General features: G+C 40.0%; 2 protein-coding genes across 9 annotated transcripts; both read right to left on the bottom strand.

The window, feature by feature from the left end:
• Positions 1–1,121: 1,121 nt before the first annotated feature.
• Positions 1,122–7,358, bottom strand: ctu1 (cytosolic thiouridylase subunit 1 homolog (S. pombe)). 8 transcript variants are annotated; one of them, XM_028033372.1, is made up of 4 exons: positions 7,319–7,358; positions 5,540–5,577; positions 4,385–4,885; positions 1,122–2,281 (listed from the first exon to the last, which is right to left on the bottom strand). In XM_028033372.1, the coding sequence occupies exons 3-4, from the start codon at positions 4,878–4,880 to the stop codon at positions 1,746–1,748; spliced, it is 1,032 nt and encodes a 343-aa protein (XP_027889173.1). In that variant the 5' UTR covers positions 4,881–4,885; positions 5,540–5,577; positions 7,319–7,358; the 3' UTR covers positions 1,122–1,745. The 8 variants fall into 8 exon arrangements, with proteins under 8 accessions (XP_027889173.1, XP_027889171.1, XP_027889170.1 ...); XM_028033370.1 differs by having other exon boundaries at positions 7,277–7,356; XM_028033369.1 differs by lacking the exon at positions 7,319–7,358 and adding an exon at positions 5,769–5,942.
• Positions 7,359–8,182: 824 nt separating this feature from the next.
• crybb2 (crystallin, beta B2) lies at positions 8,183–9,924 on the bottom strand. Its single transcript, XM_028033381.1, has 6 exons — positions 9,814–9,924; positions 9,507–9,594; positions 9,153–9,271; positions 8,920–9,052; positions 8,640–8,782; positions 8,183–8,520 (listed from the first exon to the last, which is right to left on the bottom strand). The coding sequence occupies exons 2-6, from the start codon at positions 9,567–9,569 to the stop codon at positions 8,352–8,354; spliced, it is 627 nt and encodes a 208-aa protein (XP_027889182.1). The 5' UTR covers positions 9,570–9,594; positions 9,814–9,924; the 3' UTR covers positions 8,183–8,351.
• Positions 9,925–11,122: the final 1,198 nt, after the last annotated feature.

The raw sequence follows: 11,122 nt of genomic DNA, 5'->3' as shown, positions 1-11,122 counted from the left end.
CTGTAGCTTTTCTTTACACCCTTGTTGGATTATGTATTTTAGATGTTAAGGAGTCTAGCAGGACTGCTGATGCTCTAGGTAGCGCCTTGCGCCGGGGCTGTTCTTTGCACCGCTGCTGGATTTTGTTTTTTAGATGCTAAGGAGTTTGGCAGGACTGGTGATGCCCTTGGTAGTGCCTTGCTCCAGGAATTTTTGTTGCACCGCAGCTGGATTTTATGTTTTAAATATAAAGATTTTGAACATCGACTTTTTACTATGTTCCAAAATGTAAAAAGTGAGTGTTGTGGCACTTGTAAATCAACAAGAAATCGTGGTAAAATGAGAATTTCTGAGTGAGACGATGTTGCTGAGGACAAATTAAAGACTGAGACAATGCTGTGCAAAACAAATTTGATTCTCCAGAGTGAAAAGAACTCATGACACATTTAAAATCCGCAGTGAGTCCGACAGCGTTTATGGTGACAAAATAAAACCTATAGCGATAGAGACATTGCTGCTGGGAATGAATTGGAATCTTCAAGGACGACAGGATGAAGATGTGAGGAATACAGCAGCTTTGGTTTCCCCAACGTGACCTTGGACATTCACAAATCCATCAGTTTGTGGCCTGATCCAGAAACTTCCCATTAGTAATAGCTTCTGTGTTTTTTACCTCAATGTGTTCTTGGGCAAGACACAGAGACTCAAATGGCATGTAATGCTGCTTCTGTAGACATTAGGCTGAAGGAAGATTCGAGATGAGAGCGCAGAGGACCATCGTCTGACTTTTATGTAGTGAGAGGAAAAGGTGAGTAGATGTTCAAAAGGTTTAGTAACATTACAGAACTTCCAGAGCTGGTTTCTGATTCCAGACGCAGACTCTACAGACCTTTAATCTCTCTGACATTTCTGATCATCCCACATTGGCTCTGTGGGATGCTTCCAAGACAGATAAGTGCAGAACAAACGAAGTTTTTCCATCTTTTTTAGCTTATTGAGGAACTTTAAATGTAAACATTTATGTAGATGTGAAGTGTAATGTTTACATGCATTGCCTTTATTTTATTTTTGGTTTTCATGGAACATAAAATATAGATTTTATAAATCCTGAATTTATGCCAATATCACGCAAGCAGAATAAATCGTGTGGATCAAGAAAATCATTTATTATAGTTCATAAAACATCTCTGGATCAGTTTTGTCCCATTCTTCCATTTTCTTAAACCAATCATGTTATTTTTCTTCATGGTTAAGCTTTTCATGATTTCTCACGAGAGTCAGAACGCTCAAATGTCACAAATTATTTAAACTACCAGTTGTCAAAGCGAGTATGAAATGATGCATGGTCGGCAGAAAATATTCAGGGGTTGAGACCTCCAAAAAGCCGAACACAAACCAGCAAATAGTGCAAAATAGTTCCGGTCCATTTGAAGTACCCTGTAAGATGATGCGCCATCAAAAATATATAGAATGTAAAAAAAAAAAAAAACTAAAGCATTTTGATAAAGTTAAATTATAATGAAAAAACTTTTAAAAGTTGTAAAGCTCACACAGACTTGAAAATTAATCCAATTTCTGGAAATTCTGGGAAAATATACCGACTCTTAAAAAAATCCAACAATCCCTCATTTCTGCAATGAAAAATTATTTCAATATAAATTTATAACTCTAGTAAAAAGTACATTCAACACTGCAGTTGAAAGCTGTTTATGCTGAAATTATGCTTAAAAAAAAATCATCTTAAATCTTTTAATACATAGATACCATCAAAAGTCTACTGATTTGAGCTTTCTCTCCTCGCGCTCTGTGAGAGGCTGCTGGGAGAGAATCTTCTCGTGCAGGCGGTGGTGCTTCCCTATGCCCAGCTTAGGCAGACCGCGATTCAGGCCCTCCAGCAGCACGCATGACTTGCAGAGCGCCTGGCTGGAGATGTAGCCGCAGCGGCTGCAGGTCCCCTGGACGGGCATCTTCACCCCCTCGCGAACAGACAGGTTCTCACCGGAGTGGATGATGTCCATTATTGAGCTGGGCCGTATACTCTCCAGGTCCTTGAGGAAGGTCCTTGCGTAGCCTCGATAGGCGTTAGGGGAGTATATGCACTCTGTCGAAAAGTAGTCCAGCTTCTTAAAGTAGGCGTACAGGACGATCTCTTTCTCGTAGGCGTACTTAAGGGGCTTGCAGCGAGGCACGACCCCGTCGCCCTCGCTGGCTGTGGAAATGGCGGTGCAGCGACGTAGACGAGCTATGTCCCCACGCAAGATGTTCATTAAAACCGTTTCTGCCACGTCATCGGCATTGTGACCTGAGAAGAAAAAGAAAGTGCATAGCGTTATTTAAAGACACGCTATGTAGTGTTCACTGCTTACTGTCCTCTTTAGAAATTCAGGCAATTTATGATTATTTACAAGGTATCAAGTTTCGCCAAGATACATTTTAAGACCTTTTTAATGTCACCTTGAATTAAATACCTACAAATATATGCATACAAATAAATGAACAACTATAAAAATAGGGGATGGATGGGCTGTCCTGTTGTACTACAATCAAGAATAGCAAAAACAGAAATTTCAAGCTTAAAAGCTTTTGTTGTTGTTTTTTTTTTATTGCACAGAACGCGCCTAGCCACAAAGGTAATAAAATTGAAAATACCTATGCAAAAAAGCTAACAAGCAAAGTTATATTAGAATGTACTTTTGTCTAATGGTCCTGCAAAAAAAAACAAAAAAAAACCTCATATGAGATTATATAGTCCTGCCACAACAAAATTTAAGACCTGTGATTAATGCATTTACTTTTTTAAAACGAATTTAAGACATTTTAACACTAGAATGGCTGGGTTTTCGATTTCTCCCTAGAATGGCTGAACAGGGCCAAAAGGCCCTGAGTCCACCCTGACGACTCTGATGGCTCAAATTAGCATTCTTCTTCAATTGTAAATGTGGCCGTTGACCGTCAGGCCAGAATGTAGGAATGTGAATAGTCCATGTTGGGGGTGGGTATCTATGATACCTACAACTCGTCATGAAGTGTTTTTGGAGAGATGTGACCTTTTGCAGCTGATCCATGATGTTGTGCTGCATTATCCAGGTCATTTTGCCGAATGTACATAGAGTTCGCAAAACATACAATCTGTTTCAAGAAATATGCAAAGGTTTTTCTAAAAGAAATTAGTAATGTTTTTCTTTGAAATAAAGCTAAGAGGGTATAACATGACAGTTTAGAAATAAACTAACCAAATTAATTGTGTTGATCCACCTCAAAAAAATCATGCAAAAAGTGTAAGCAAAAGAAATCTGGGAGACTTTGCACATGCAAATTTGCATGCAGCCTTTTGTGCTGTGGAGGATAAATAGGTGACTGCTTCACCTATTTAGTTCACAAGAACTAATGGCATTTATTTCAGTCATAATCTTGCGGGGGGTGACCAAGGTTCCATCACTATGTGACAGCTGGTCAGCAAACCTGGCAAACATGATTGACATGGCAGCACTGAATGCACATGTGCTTTATCAGGCATGCATTGGGGTGCAGGAGAGACGGGTGGACTTCCTGGTTGAGCTTGCAAAAGAGTTCGGTAACTCTCATGTGAGTGAGAAGAAGGCACACAAGGAGAAACTGCTTCGGCAACAACCTTCCACACCCAGCTCAGGCAAAAGGGCGAAGTGTCAGGTCAACCATCGATGCAGGATGCGTGTCCTGAGGCCGAAACATCATCAGTGACCCCTCACACCCCCACCATGGACTGTTCTCCCTGCTGCCCTCTGGAAAGAGGTTCTGCAGCATCCGGTGCAGGTCCACCTGGTTCCGAAACAGCTTTTTCCCACTTGCCATCAGACTGCTGAACTCTTAACTGGACTGCACTCAAAAACTGGTCTCCACTTTATACCTTGCACATGTACAGAGCTAAATAACTTCTATTTTACTGTCAGTCCTGCACTTTATATTTTATATTTAGATTTATATTCATATTTTATACTGTATTTTATTTTACTCACAACATTGGAACCTCAAACATTATCCTGAGCCGTATGCAACGAAATTTCGTTCTGTATACACCCTGTGCATTGAAAATGACAACAAAGTCAGTCTAAGTCGAAGTCGAAGTCTAAGGAACAATTGTGCAACTGTGAGATGCGTTGAGGCCATTACCAGGGTACTTCTAAGGTAATGGCCCTAGGTAATGGCCCTATTTACTGAACAAAAGGGCTTCAGTGCAACGGGCTTCAGGCCAGTTGGACTATCTCTAGCCTGAATAGGTATATGTCCAAATGGCCTAACTCCAGCCATTCTTAATGCCTTAATTTTAGATACATGACATTTTTTTAAGGATCGAGCGCAGACATCCTGATTTAAGATTGTGTAGCGAGAGCTACTCATAGTAAATTGCCCCACTGATCCAGATTACCTGTACAAATCTTGTCCACTTTCAGCATGACGGCTCCTCGGTCCAGCGCCTGTCTCCTGAACACCCCGCAGAAGGTGCAGTTGTTTTTCAGTCCCACCTGCTTCACTATGGCGTCCATCGTCCAGCCGTACAGCTCCTCGTACGAGACGATCTTCAGCGGCAGTTCGTACTGTTGTTGGTTTCTCTTCACCGTCTCCAAGGAGTCGTCCCGGTAACCGGTGATTCCCTCGTCCACGGATATGAGCATGAGTTCGAGTCCGTAGCTGTGCCTCTCGTTCAGAAGCTTCATGACGTGTGCAAGCACCGTGGAGTCCTTTCCGCCCGAGGCGGCGATGCCAACGGTCTCCCCGGGTCTGAAGAGCTTTGCCGCCACAATGGTCCGATGCACCTCCTCCTCAAACGCCCAGAAGAAGCACGCCTTACACAGAGAGTGGCCGGTTTTTGGACGTTTCAGCACAGCGCGCTTCTCGGAGCAGCTGCTGCACAGGACAGGCATCTTGGCTGCGGAAAGATTGACAAAGTTTGTTTAAGAGATGAGAAAGGAAGAAACTTAACTTACGAGGACACAGAAAGTGGTTTCCCTCTTCCATTTATTTAAACTGGAAGAGCAGAATAGTTGATTTAAAAAGGGAGCAAAGCTAAAAAATCCTCCTCCTTTCAACCATGGCAATCTCCAAAAAAACATATATTGTTATTTTTGCTTTGCTTTTAAAGAAAGAATATAGCTGCCACTAAGATCACAAATCAACTATGTATTAAAATTTTCAAGAACTTCGAGGAAGGAAGTTGTTGTGAAGCATTTTTTCGAGAAAGAGGAGGATTGGACTAAGTGATTGGGCAGCCACCAGTGCAGAGCTCAGGAAGAGCAGCAGGCAGGCAAACACAGTGAGAAGACTCCTTAAAACATCACATTAACTTGTTTCTCTGAAACTTGTAACAAATTAATATAGATTTTCGGAATATTACAGAAACATCTGACAAAAATATGCAACACTGGATTCATGTAGTTGGTAAAGAACCTACATTCTGAAATTAAATACGTTTTCTTTACTGTAGGACATTATCAGTGGCAGGAAGCAGCGCATCTTATCTCATAATATTGCGTTTCAGGATTGGATTGTCAAATGTATCAAGATGTAAAATGGACAAACTCACCCAGCAGCTTGAAGTTTTTGATGTGTAATGAATGGCAGTTGCAGTAATAAAGACGGGAGGAAGAAACGTGTTCAGAGCGGCGCTAAAAATAATGGTTCTGTGTATTTTAAAGCCCAATCTAAAACCAAAACGTAAGAAAACGACCAACGTGAACGCCAAACAGACATTTCACAAACCCATCACTAGCTAGCAAAGATAAAACGCATTTAAAGATGTAACTTTTGCATACCGACGTTTCCTGTAAGACGAGATTTGAACAAGAGACGTGGAAACCAAGAACTCCAGAAAAACGTCTTGAAACCTACGTTTATCTTATCAGAAACACTTTGTGTCAAACGAAAAGAGCCGCATGTTGCAATGCAGCTACACCATGTTTCTCCTTACGCGAAAAGCCCTGCAGCGCATCCTACTGGTCGGAGGTTATCATTACACATCTTCTTCTTCTTGTTTTTTTTTTATGGCGGTTGGCAAACAACTTTTAGGTGCATTACCGCCACCTTCCAGACTGGAGTATGGATCAGATTTAATCCACTATAATCTTCCCATCCCGTTCTCCTTAGAAAACTAAAAATACAATTAAAAACTACATCCCCAGACGATCTTTGAAGCAAAATCCTAATATCTAATTTATTTTTATTCCTACTTAAATCTCTAATTAACACCTCCCTTTCCTGAACATACTTACTACATTCTAAAAAAAAAAATGTTGTATTGTTTCTAATTTTCCACAATAACTACAAAAACCTGTACTATGTTTATTAATTACTTTAAGAGTGCTGTTTAAACCTGTATGTCCAAACCTTAATCTAGATATAGCATCCTCTTCTTTTTTATTCCTGCTACATTTCCTAAATTCTCCAACTTTTTTTTTTTGGATACTATAATAAAATCTTGCATTGCTTCCTCTATCTCAGTGTTCCTACCATTTTTCCTTAATATACATTTTTACTACTATTTTTAACCTCATTTTTGCTTATTTTAATTATTAAATCAACAATACACTTTTTTTTTGCTGCCTTCTTAGCAAAATTATCTGCCAGCTCACTTCCTATTACTCCAATGTGGGCTGGAATCCAAACTAATTTAACCCGAGACCCATAATTTTTAATCCTAAAAATAGAATGATTAATATCCAATTTAATATCTTGCCTTGATTCTGAATTTAGTTCTAAAATACTTATTAATGCACTACTTGAATCTGAATAAATTATAACCTCCCTCTCTCTTGTTTCCTCAATCCATTCTAAAGCCATTAAAATAGCCATTAATTCACCTGCATACACTGTCAACTTATCTGTTATTCTTTTATTTCTCACACTATCTAAATCCGGAGTGATAAGTGCTATTCCTATATTGTCATTTGACATTTTGGAAGCAAACATTGCACATCAGTGGGTAACTATTCTCTTATGGACAGAAATCTGGCTGCAGACTTTAGCATTAATTCAAAACCATGGGAGCAGACAATCCCTCAAGTGAAGGATTTTGGATTTACGGATGAACAGTGAGGTTTATCGGGAGCAAACCCCGAGTTTCACCGTAAGAGCTGTATGCACAAACACACACAAAAAAAGACAGTGTAAGCTACGTATCAACTAAGAATAACGTTCACTACAAAAAAATATCAACTCTAATTCAAAACTATGAACTAGAGTTTGTATACAATAAAACAAATTTACAGTTCCGATGGATCGATAAAAGAAATGTTCTTATTTACAAAATAAACATTCCTTGTACCTCTATCAAGGGGGCCGCTAATAACGAGATCCATTTTACAACCTTGTTGCAACTTGTTTTCCGTTCCTTTTGTCGTTAAGCTGCCGTTCTACAACATAAACGGCGGAAGCTCTCCTATCAAAATAAAAGCATTAAATCAAAAACAGGAAGTCCGTCATATATTATACACAATAAAACGAAGTAAACGCAATAAGTGCAAAAAGGGAATACAACAAATAAGTTGGGGTTATTTACAATCATACATCGAGTTGAAACCGGAAGCACATGTGAACTGCTGAAAAAGGGACAACTTTCTGACTGTCTGACAATAAATGCCTAAAATTGCTGTCTTAGCTCAGTTAGGATTACTACAAGTATTTCTAAGTGCTTTTATTTAGATTTTTCTTTTACCAAAAGCCAGAGGTTTATATACAATGAGATTACTATGGCTTGTAAGAGAAAGTGAGAAAACATTATTATGCCTCTTTTTCCTACAGTGTATGTAAATTCATAGCTTCAGTTAAAAAAAACAACTATCAATTACAAATGGAAATTCAATGTTATAATTCATGTTATCTTCAAAGAGTTGTTGATGGTAATGGCTGTGGGCAGGAAGGATCTCCTGTAACAGTCTCTATTACAGTGTTTCTATTGAAGCCTCTGACTGAAGACACTGATTGTTGTATAAGGTCTCATCAAATGAAGGCACTTTTCAGATTTATGTTTCTCCTTTATATTGGTCTTTCACATAAAATCTCAACAAACTAGACTGAAGTTTGTGGTTGTAAAGAGACACAACGTCAACAAGCTCAAAAGGCCTGAATACGTTTGCAAGGCGTTGTGCATACTTGAGATGTTTCTCTTCAAATTCCCAGATGAAACTAACTCGTATATTACAGAATGGGAATAAAACACATCACCAGGGGGAAATGTTAAGCAATGAGGTTTTATTAGTTTGCTCCAAAGAATGCCACTGCTACAACAGCTGCAGTGGATAATAAATGCTGAATGGTGTAGCTGAAATTCAAAGATGCTGCGGCTAGATGGGGGTCAAGGCTTTCAGAGACAGAAATCACAACAGGGAAGAGTCACAAGCTTAGTTGACGGGGTGAAAAGCGCCCCTCTGATGCCACTGCATGTCTCTGATGCGCCGAACTGACTGGATCTGGGGAATCTGAGCTCCGAACTCGCCGCTGTCTTTATACTCCCTCTTTTCAAACAGGTACTGAAAGCCTCTGTAACCTGGATACTGATAGCCAACCCAGCTGGGGCATGAGGAGGAAATTGCATGTCAGAGGTGAAACTATTCAGATTTTTTATTTTTATTTATTTTTTCCAAATCACTCATCATCATCATCGTCATCTGTCTGGAATAGAAACTTACGTGCCGCTCTGGACCCGGACAGAGGACACCTTCTCCTGGTAGCCATGAGCGTGGAAGCTGGGAACATCGTCGTCTATGATTTCTATCTTCTTCCCTGCAAAGCTTGGGTTTTCGTAAAGGACAATCTTGTGCTCCTGGCTGTCCTGGGAGGGAGAGAGAGAGAGAGAGAAAGCAAGAAGTCAGCCAATACAGTCTAGCATCATGTTAGGCAGCTGGCTGATGATGATGATGATGATGATGATGATGAGGTGAACTAAAAACACGTTCTGTGTTCTCTCACCACTTTAATTGGGCGGAATGCAACAATGGTGTCGCTTCGCCTGCTGTTGGTCCAGGAATCCCAGCGAGGATACTCCCCCTTCTCAAACACATACTGCTCCCCCTTACAGCTGGCCTGCTCGTATCCCACCCATCTGACAGGACGGAGGAAAGAGATGCAGCCACACGTCAGTCCTCCGTTTTGTCTGTTGCGCTCTAATTCTTTTTTTCTGCAGGCCTCTGAAACACACTCACGGTCCACACAGCACCAGTATGGAGCCCACTTTCTCCACGCCTGCTTCCTGGAGGTCGTTACAGGGCCCAGTCAGCTCATGGCAGTGGCCCTGGAAGTTTTCCTGCTCATAGATGACGAGCTGTGCATCGAATGCGGCAAAATAAAGGTTGAGCTTGTACTTTTTCATCAATATTAAGGAATTATTGACTTAAAACAAGCTCCTATGTTGTGCTGAAAAGTTACTTGTAAGTTAGTTTTGTCACATTTCAAGTGCACTAAGATACTTTCACCAGAAACTAGATCAAAAATACTTGGTAAGACGTTGTAGCTTGTTGTTTTTTTTGCAGTGCTGGTTGTACATGCGTTCCTCTCACCTTGAACGCACTGCTTCCTGGCTGCTGCTGCTTGGATGCAGGGATCTGGTGATCTGTGGCCATAGTGAACAGATTGGCAAGGATAAACCTGAAAGGAAACACTAACAGTGTTATAATGCAACCGATTCTAGTCCATATTGATATTTTTTTTTCACATTTAAAAAAAAAAAATCTTTTTAGGCATATTTTGTATAAAATATGTAAAAAGAAAAAAACACCGGACATATAGCTATAGACAGTATGCAAGCAATCACTTGTAAATAGCTATGAGAAATAAAAATGAGCATGATAAGAACAAACCCCTTACCAGTACCTGTTGGTGCCAGTGTGTTTGTGTCGGCACGGGGAGCTCAATATATACTGAACGCCCAGGGGGGGAAACTCTGCCAACAGAACCCAAAGCAGCCGAGCCAGCCAGCAGATCGGCCTGCCATAGGCTAACCGGACTAAAACCAGGGGGTCACTGTATACCACCCCCCACCCTCACACTGCAGCTCCAACCCACCCCACCCAACCCCAGAGGGTCATCCTCCCACAAAGTTATTTCATTACTTGTCAGTTTTGTCCAGCCAGTCATTGTTTGATATCCACATGATTCAGCACAAACAGTGCCAAGAGTCCCACAGCCACAATGAGCGGGAGAAAGATAGGAAAAGACGGGTTTTACTGCGCTGTGGAGGTTCAAACTCAGGGGGAGCGCAGTAGAAATAGATATCTGAAATTGTGCACCTCTTATGATTCGTTATCCAGGGTAAAAAAAAAAAAAAAAAACTGAAAAGAAAAAAGAAAATGGATGTCGAATTTGAATCTTTTTGGAAAATAGGTGAGCAAGATGAATGTTCTCTCGGATTCCTTCATTGTTTAATTTTAACTACAAAACAAAAAAACACATCATCTGAGTGTCTGTCGCAACACTCAAGACACCTTTACCTTATTTTTTGCTATAATCTACTTTATGCATTTTTATTTCACCAACAATCTAATACAGAAACAAAAACACAGGTAGGTACGGTAGCACAGATTTCCACTCCAAGACTTCACAAAACGTAACGTTTTTAAAAGCTGCTACAAAGGAAACACTGGGCATTCTGCTGTGTGTTTAGTGTGATCAATGACATCACAGGAGGTACAAGAGTCAAGCTAATCAGCTAGCATGAGGACATTTGACAGATTTTGGTATAGTCTCTTTAAACACCTCACTTGCATTTAGGTTGGAAAAGATTACAGCATGTTTGACCACAAAGTCGTGACAAAGATCGTTGCGGATGATGAAGCTGAAACAAACCAAAATAAATCTTCAGAATTTTAGCAGTCACAATTTTTATTTCTGGCTGATTTATTTTTTTTTGACAATCATAAAATTATTACAAGTATATTTTGTTTGTATGACCTCAAGTAGTTATGTGATTTGCCACTACAGTGACATCTGAATTTAGACTACAGTACAAACTTTACAGAATGAAAGGGAACGTGTTTTAAAGAGAAATTTGACTACAAATAGAAAAAAGAAAATATAAACAAGAAAATTAAAAATGATCATACTCAAAAGAGCTGATGAATTGCCCCGGATCTCTTCATGCATATACCGACAGCATCATCTGTATTTTGTTAATGTC

The sequence above is a fragment of the Xiphophorus couchianus genome, chromosome 12, assembly GCF_001444195.1.
Source record: "Xiphophorus couchianus chromosome 12, X_couchianus-1.0, whole genome shotgun sequence".
Lineage (NCBI taxonomy): Eukaryota > Metazoa > Chordata > Actinopteri > Cyprinodontiformes > Poeciliidae > Xiphophorus > Xiphophorus couchianus.
This window is presented reverse-complemented; position numbering and strand designations above follow the sequence as displayed.

Bases quoted from the DNA above. Each gene is read 5' to 3' on its own strand.
- ctu1 (XM_028033366.1), bottom strand. From the start codon at position 7,310: ATGGATCTCGTTATTAGCGGCCCCCTTGATAGAG. The intron at 4,886-7,276 runs GTACAAGGAATG...ATCTTTCCGCAG, and splicing joins TAGCGGCCCCCTTGATAGAG to CCAAGATGCCTGTCCTGTGC. The intron at 2,282-4,384 runs GTAATCTGGATC...TTTTCTTCTCAG, and splicing joins AGTGGACAAGATTTGTACAG to GTCACAATGCCGATGACGTG.
- crybb2 (XM_028033381.1), bottom strand. From the start codon at position 9,569: ATGGCCACAGATCACCAGATCCCTGCATCCAAGCAGCAGCAGCCAGGA. The intron at 9,053-9,152 runs GTGAGTGTGTTT...CCGTCCTGTCAG, and splicing joins ATACTGGTGCTGTGTGGACC to ATGGGTGGGATACGAGCAGG. The intron at 8,783-8,919 runs GTGAGAGAACAC...TCTCCCTCCCAG, and splicing joins CATTCCGCCCAATTAAAGTG to GACAGCCAGGAGCACAAGAT.